Raw genomic sequence first — 8,374 nt, forward strand, 5'->3', positions numbered from 1 at the left:
AAAAAATAACACGAAAATCAATTAACATAAAAGATTTTTATGTATATACACACATCGCGTGCAAGGAACGCTTGTATATATATTACATATTTTATGCATTTATATAAATATGATCATTTACTTTTTCTAAAAACAAAATATTAATCTTATATAAATTTCAAGCATTGATAGTTGATCATGTAAGAACTAAAACTTATATAATTAAAAGAGAAAAAGGTATATAAAACAAAGATATAGTTGCCATTTTACTAAAATTTGGTAACATTTTTTTTTTTCAATGGCTCAAACTTTAACATGTATTAGTTTTAGACTTTGATTTCAAATTCTCACTACTTTTGCTTCAAGTGAGATGATACTGCTACGGACACTATCCCAATATGCATCTAAAGATGTATATTTACACGTGAGATCTATTATTTTTTTTCGTGGATCCCATGTGTATCAATAAATGTCAGCTAACTGCATTTTGCAAAAACCAAGTCAAAACCGAAACAAAACGAATCTGGGATTAGGGCGACAATAGACCATTGTAGAACCGAAAATCCAAACGGAAATATCATAGAACCAAACCATCCAAATAACACCCCTAATTACTATTACACAGATCACCTTAACAAAAGAAAAACATCGCAATTCCTATTTCCTGCTCTACCCAATGTGTCTACATTAACAATCGAGAACACCTATGATGAACAACACGAAAATGACACCCAAAGTCTTCAAGATTTGGTTCCCTCAGCCATGATTCTTACCTTCTCACTCACCGTTTCAACCACCTCCATGAGGAGTTTCATCTCATCTTTCAAGCTAGACTTCTCCTCTGGCGAGAATTTGAGATGATAGTTTTCAAGGATTGCGGACGTTATCTCGAACTTTTGCTTGACGAGAAGGACTTCTGTCATCAACTCTTCCTGTGGCTGGGAAGAATCAAGCTCTTTGGGAATCTGTTCGCGGGGAGATGAAACTCTTCCCTGAGATCCATGAGACTTTAGCCGAGTTGAAGAACATTGCAGCCTGTAGTTAACGTTTTTTCCGAAGGGACTCTGGATTAAAGATGATTTGAAGGCTGCTTCTGCATCAGAATTTTTAGCAAAAACAATCTGAAATGAGTGAGGATCCGACGCTATGTTTGTTTCCTTTTTATTCAGGCTCCCATACTTGCTAAAAATCTTTAGAATATCTTTCTTTGAAGGCAACTGATACTCAGGGCTGAAAGTCAAAATAAGCCGTGTTGCATCAATTTCCTCTACATTCACCGCACTGGGTTTTTCACCACGAGTCTCAACTGCTTTCTTGGACACGGACTTACCTGAAGTCCCGTCAGTTTTCAATGTCACAGCTTTGCAAGGTTTCAGGCCAGATGACTTGGCTTTTTCGTGGAGGAGGTCGTCTCCCAGGTTTCTCAAATGGTCGGGCAGTGATTCTTTCCTTTTTCCTTTCTTGCAATTTTGATATATATCGTAGTTTGATCCTTCTATATAGGTTGAGCTTCTGAGTGCAGAAACAAAGCCCCGGATGATATCAAGGGAACCTCCCTCGCCAAATTGACGAGGATAAAGAGCACTAAACTGAATCTCTGATAGTATCACATCAATAGGGGAGCTAACATCAGATATAGGACACATCAACTTATCATTGTTGGTGTAGTGTCTAGGGTAGTTGACATCAGATATGGTACATATCAAAGTATCATTTCTCGTGCCATGACTCGCATTATTGGGCATGCCATGCCTTTCTGGGTGTTCGTCCAGCAGTTCGTTCTCTGATTCCTCATCAACCATCTTGGCTAAAGGTGGAGATACCAAAAGGTTTTCTGCGGCTTTCTCCATACGCTCTCCCACCCGAGCTATCTTGGTAATTTTATAGGATTCAATTTCTGCCTCCCTTTTTGAGCTTGTATTACCAGTTCTCCTCCCAATATTTGTATAAGGTGGAGATAAGTACCTACTCTTCTTTCTTTCCCTTGGTGTAGTAACCCCTTCTGATTCCTCTTTAGCTTCACCAGAAGTAACTTTTATGTTCTTTCGTTTCCTTGAGGAAGGACCTTTATTTACATGATCTGCACCTTTAACACTACTCTTTTCTGCATTTACAACCTCTTCACTTGTCACTTTACTGGACACAGAAACCTGAACTTTTTTCCTCCCACTCGATTTCCCTACGGAAGAATCCATTTGATCGACACGTCCTACTACTCCATCAATGCTCCTTTTCCGGTTTTTGGAAGACCTGGATTTCACCAAATTGACTCCCTCTTGAACTGCAACTCTTTCTCTAGTTTTCAGATTCACATCTGTGTCTTCTCCCATCAGCGCCGCAACACTTTTCTGCTTCCTTCTACGATAAATCTCATCATCAGAATGAGGGCCCTTTTTAGGGACTTCATCACGAGAGGTAATATCATTCATAACCACAGCCACATTCTCACTCTCATCTTCCAGACCTTCAATACTAAAAGCCCCGTGATACCGAGACAATGGATAACCACAATTAAACCGAAAAAAGGCAGACATCCAGCTTGTCAACACTGCAAGCTCAATCGAACTAGCAAAAGAAACCCCCTCTGCTAAGTTCTTCAATTTTGCAAACAACCCAATGGGTTCATATTCACCGAGAAAAAGAGGATGAAAATTAAACTCCGGCATAAGAACTCCAGTCTTCACTCCAAAATTGGACACTATGGGCCTAGCAAGGCCAACTTTAATATCCTCCGATATACATTTACAACTCATCTCAGACTCGACAAGCCTACAAATCTCATCCAAGGCCATCTTTACAGCATTCAAAAAGCTCTTAGAACTACTACTTTTTGACATCTCCTCAAAATTCTCCACAAAAGGTATCAACTGTGACGGTGCGCACCAAGAACAAGACCCGTCCCCAAAAAATGCCACCAAGAGACAACCCTCCTGGCTATGTTTCTCTGCAAATTCCGATGCATCTCTGGGATCATGAACCTGTCCTGGCCACCAGGGATGGCTCCTAATTTTGCCCCAAACAAAATCCCCCACTCGAAAACCATGGCTTGAATCCTCCAGCTTGTCATCAATCACATCTCCTATCGAATCCTTTTCCTGACTTTCATTCAGCTTTTCACTACCAGTACTCTTTCCACCAAAAACACCATCAGAGGGACCATTAACGGAAACACTAGTAACACCATTAGATATACTGTCAAAATTCTTCACAGTAGCAGAAGCTGAGCCATCAACTTTCTCTACATCAGAAGTCCTAACCCGACCGTCAGAACCCGACCCCGCCACTAGGGTTTCAGATTCCTTAGCAAGAAATTGTGTCGCTGCGACAACATCTTCCAGAGTTGCCATTGGCACAGGAAAAACAAACGACCTGCAAAAATTTTTGGTTACGAAATAAAAGCAGTCGGCATCAAAAGCAAAATTTTTCACTACGAATCACTTCACTGTTTTTCTCCAAATACACAAGAAAGACAGTAACATACATGAAGCGGCGAAAAGTCGCAGATACAGAAATTTAAATAGAATAAAATAAAAAAAAGTTGAAAATACATCAAGAATTAGCCTGAACGAAATACAGAGAGAGGGTTAAACGACTAATTACCAAGAAAATATGAAAAGATTTATTCCATTTCTTGAAGAAGCATTTGTTAGGGTTTAAAGGTGAGAGTGAGGAGGAGGGACGAGAATAATCCGACAGCTCAATGGGTACATGGATATGGTATGCTCCTAGTCGTAAGGATTTGTTTGGTTTGGGGGAATATTTTTATTTAATGACCATATTTTAAAAATATATATATATTTATTTTTTTCATGTATTTGAAGATTTTTTTACAAAATAATATTCGACTTTCCAGCGGGACAGTTTTATGAATATTTTTGCAAGTTAATTCGATTAAAAATAATATCTTTTAAAATAAAAGATTATCTCAAAATTCTCTAGACATTGTTTTATTAGTTAATTTTTTGATACCAATCTCTTATTCGATCAAAAAAATAAAAAAATCTTATTTTTTATCTTAATTATATTACTTTTCACTCTATATATATAGATTGATCAAATCTTCTTATCGATCATTTGTGAGATCTTCCAAAAAATAATATAATATGTCGGGTCAGATAAGAGATTCGCATCGATATATGAGACAATAATATAAAAGTTTGTGTGATTTTGAAGAACTATCACCATTGAAAAATCCCATTTGTTTGCAGGTAGGTGAATATTGTCAAACTTTTTATTTAACATATTTTCAAGAGAAAATAAAAAATAATACAATATAATATAGTACGTTTTACAAACATGATTTTATTCTTATATTTTTATTATAATAATAATCATCATTATTATTATTATTATTTTTTATTTTTATTTTTAATAATAATAATAATAATAATAATAATAATAATAATAATAATAATAATAGTAGTAGTAGTAGTAGTAGTGTGTTTTTTATGGAGTAATTTAGAAAAAGCTAAGGGGTATTATGGAATATGGAGTCCCACATTAATTGCCATCGAGGATTTTTGCCTATCGATATAATATAATATATCGAACAAATGTTTATTTGTTTAATTGAATATAAGAGTTGATTCTTGCTTTCTATCCAAATAAATTTCTATTTTCATTTCCACAAAGCTTTTTGTACAAGAAATAAGAATCCAAATTCTGACCGAAAAAGGAGGCACGCATTTAATAGAAATAAATGCTAAATATTAAAGTGGGGATAGCGTTTTTCAGTTTAGGCGCGTAAAGTACCGTCTTTCAAATTCTTATCTTTTCTGTGTGAAAGTGGACAGCTACTAGACACTAATCTGTCCATATATGATATATCACAAATCTCGGCTTGGTTCAATAGATATAATAAAAAAAATATATAAAGTATAATGAGATTATTGAAGAAATTTGATAGAATTGAAATAAATAATAACATATTTGATTTAAATGATTAATATCAGAATTGAAATAATGATAAAGTTAAAAATTATTTTTTTATCGTTATCATTATAAATAAAAATTAAATATTATATTAACTATTAAATTTTCATTAATTTTAAATTCAAAACACAAAAAATTAAGAAAAATATTAATCAAAATATAGAAAATAATAAATTTAATAATAATATAAATATTAATTTATTTTGATAAATAAAATATTAATAAATAATTTTAATATTAATTTTAATTTTAAATAAAAATTAATAACAATTACAATATTACTGTTAAATAATTAATATATTAATAATTAATGATAATTAAAATATGTGAATAGTAATAAAATTAATTATTAAATTCGTTAAATTATAAATTATATTTATTTATTATTATATTAATGATTACGTTTTCACTATTTTCAAACTAAAAATAACTAAAATATTAATAAAAATATATAAAATCATTAAATTTAATAATAATATAAATATGCATTTATTGAAAAATAGTAATAATAATCTGAATATTAATTTTAATGTTAAATAAAGGTTGATAACATTATTAATTATTAAAATGTCACTAACTTTAATTTACAAACTACAAAAAATAATAAAAAATATTAATTAAAAAATAAAAATAATTAATTTTAACAATAATATAAAAGTATAATTAAATTATATTATTATTAAAATAGTAATAATAATTTTATTATTAATTTTAATGTTAAATAAAATATAATATCAATTATAATGTGACTGTTAAAATTAGTTAATTTAAATATTATTAAATTTCTTGAATTTATACTTAATTTAAATTGTAGTGTAATACAGGAAAATAAAATTATCAAACTTCATCCTCCTAGTAAATATATAAATAACAGTAATATGAATAATTATAATAATATATATTTCAGTACTAATAATTATATTAATATTGATAGTGATAATAATAATAATAATAATAATAATAATAATAATAATAAAAAAAAAATCAATAATAATATAATAATTTATATAATAATTATAATAACAACAACAATAAATAAATACATACATACATAAATAAATAATAGGAATAAAGATAAAATATATTTATATTTATAATAAAAAAATAATATTAGTAACAAATATACGAATAGCAATATTAATAATTTATTATCTGTGATTTACTATAATTATTATTTTACTATACGTTTATAATTCTTTCAGTTATTAAGTTAATTTTTTTTTATGACTCTTATAATTACCACAATTATATTTTCTATAATTAATTTAACTCTTATTACTGATTATTCTTAAGACGACCCTTATTTGAATTTTTTTTTTATAAAGTTACATATATGTATCTATACTTAAAATGGTTTTTCATAAAATATTATACAATATATAGTCGTTTGCATGCAATTAAATTAAATACTCAAACATAACTAAAAATCTTATGCATGAAAGTTTCATAACGGAAATACGAAAATCATAGTTCAACGACAATTCCCATGCAAACATCTAAAATCTCAAAACCAAGCGAAACAATGAAAATCAGTAATGATGTGCAGAAATAACATAATGCATAAAAATCCCAAAAGAAACTGTATCATAAACTGGCATAGGTCACGGGTGCTGGCTGCCACGGATGCTCAGGCGACTTCACCGTCAGTAAGGACCACATCATCAAAACTAGCATCAAACTCACATGCACACCATTTAAATCTAGTGATGTAGCACCTAAAATCCAATCCATTAAATCGCATGCATTAAATTAAATAAATATTATGATTATTATTTTTTATGTTTAATCTATTTAAAATTCTTTATCTGGATTATTTACTAATAAAATATTAATTATTTATTCAAATAATTTTTATTGTACTAACTATTTAATTAATGTTTTTAATTGTTTAAATTAAATTTATTTGTCAAAATGATTTTATTTTGCAACTTAATTGTTTTAAATATTTTAAATATTTAAGTTTTCTTAATTAAATGATTTTAAATATTTAGTTTATTCATTTAAATGATCTTAAGTGCTCCACTTATTTATTTAAAATGACTTAAGTTTATTGGATAATTATTTAAATGATTTTAACTGTTAAGCTTATTTATTTAAATATTTTTGGATGGTCCAACATATTTATTTTAAATAACTTATGTTTAGCGGTTAGTTATATTAAATCATTTTAAATCTCTAGCTTATTTATTTAAATACTTGTAGTTGTCCAAGTCGTTTTAAAGATTTTTATTTCGCTTTATTTATTTATTTATTTAGGTGACTTTTAAATCAATTATTTAGTTTATTTAAATTATTTTAATCGTTCTGTTTATTATTTAAAAATTTTATTTAACATTGTGACATCAAAATAACTAAAGCATTGATTTTAATTTCTAAGTTAGTGTTTAAATTTCTTCAAATATTTATTTATTTTTGTGATGCATAAGTTCCATAATTTTAAATTTCATGTCTAATTTAGCATCGATATTTAAATTCCTAAATTCATTATGATTTAAATGCCTTAAAATTTTCTTAGAATTTAATTGTTCAAATATTTAAATTTAATTGTGTGAGATACTTGAAATTTGTGGCATTCGACTCCGGCACGCGGCAAAGGTGGACACGACGGGAAAATCTCTTATTTTAAATTTAGATGACCTAAAATTCTTGAGAGTTGAAGAAAATAAAAATAAAATATTATTTTAAATTTTTTCGGGTAAAAAAAATCGTGTAAGCGCATTCTTGCGCGTAATTCTCTTATTTCCCAAAATTAGCTTTGTTGGAACCGGACTAGTGAAATTTCATTCTTGATATTTAAATTTAAAAATTCTAGACTTAGAAGTTCAAATGAGGGAAATTTTACAACTTAAAGTTGTAATACATAAACTAGCACTTTAATTAGTAAAATAACATTTTTTTTCATGCCCTACACTCACACACTCACACTTATACCTACACAAAATTAAAATATTACAACACACAATTAAATCCTAGCATATTATATCCCTCAACAGCCGCCCCTCATCCTTCTCCCCTTCACCTCACGCCATTTCCTTTTCCTCACCAAGTATAGCTCTCGGCCACCCCCTTTTTCCTCCAGCCTAGCCGCCGGTCGTCCTCCCTGCCTCCAGCCGCTGTGTTGCCGCCCCGAAGACACCTTAGGAAGCTACAACAGCTGCTGATCGTGAGCTTAAGCAGCAGCCGTGCCCCTCTCCATTTTTTCTTTGTTGTTGGTTGCTTATTGAGGCAAGAAAACTCTTTCATTTTTGAAACCCAAGCATAGGATATAAATTCTCTTGGCTCCCTTCTTGTTATTTCGAATTTGGGAAGAATTTTTATGTGTATTGGTGTGTGTGGTGTTCGATTTTCAGTAGGTAAAGGAGCCATGGGGTTGGTTTTGTGTACTTTTAATTGCTAGCTTGCATATTGATGTTGTAGGGATGATTTAGTTGCATCCAAATGAAATTTTGGTGATTTGAATGAA

General features: G+C 30.0%; 1 protein-coding gene across 1 annotated transcript; it reads right to left on the bottom strand.

Annotated features, from left to right (window-relative positions):
* Positions 1 to 512: 512 nt before the first annotated feature.
* Positions 513 to 3,700, bottom strand: LOC140887775 (PWWP domain-containing protein 3). The gene is made up of 2 exons (XM_073295246.1): positions 3,580 to 3,700; positions 513 to 3,348 (listed from the first exon to the last, which is right to left on the bottom strand). Exon 2 carries the CDS (start codon positions 3,324 to 3,326, stop codon positions 720 to 722), a length of 2,607 nt encoding a protein of 868 aa, XP_073151347.1. The 5' UTR covers positions 3,327 to 3,348; positions 3,580 to 3,700; the 3' UTR covers positions 513 to 719.
* Positions 3,701 to 8,374: the final 4,674 nt, after the last annotated feature.

Source organism: Henckelia pumila, chromosome 3, assembly GCF_033568475.1.
Source record: "Henckelia pumila isolate YLH828 chromosome 3, ASM3356847v2, whole genome shotgun sequence".
Lineage (NCBI taxonomy): Eukaryota > Viridiplantae > Streptophyta > Magnoliopsida > Lamiales > Gesneriaceae > Henckelia > Henckelia pumila.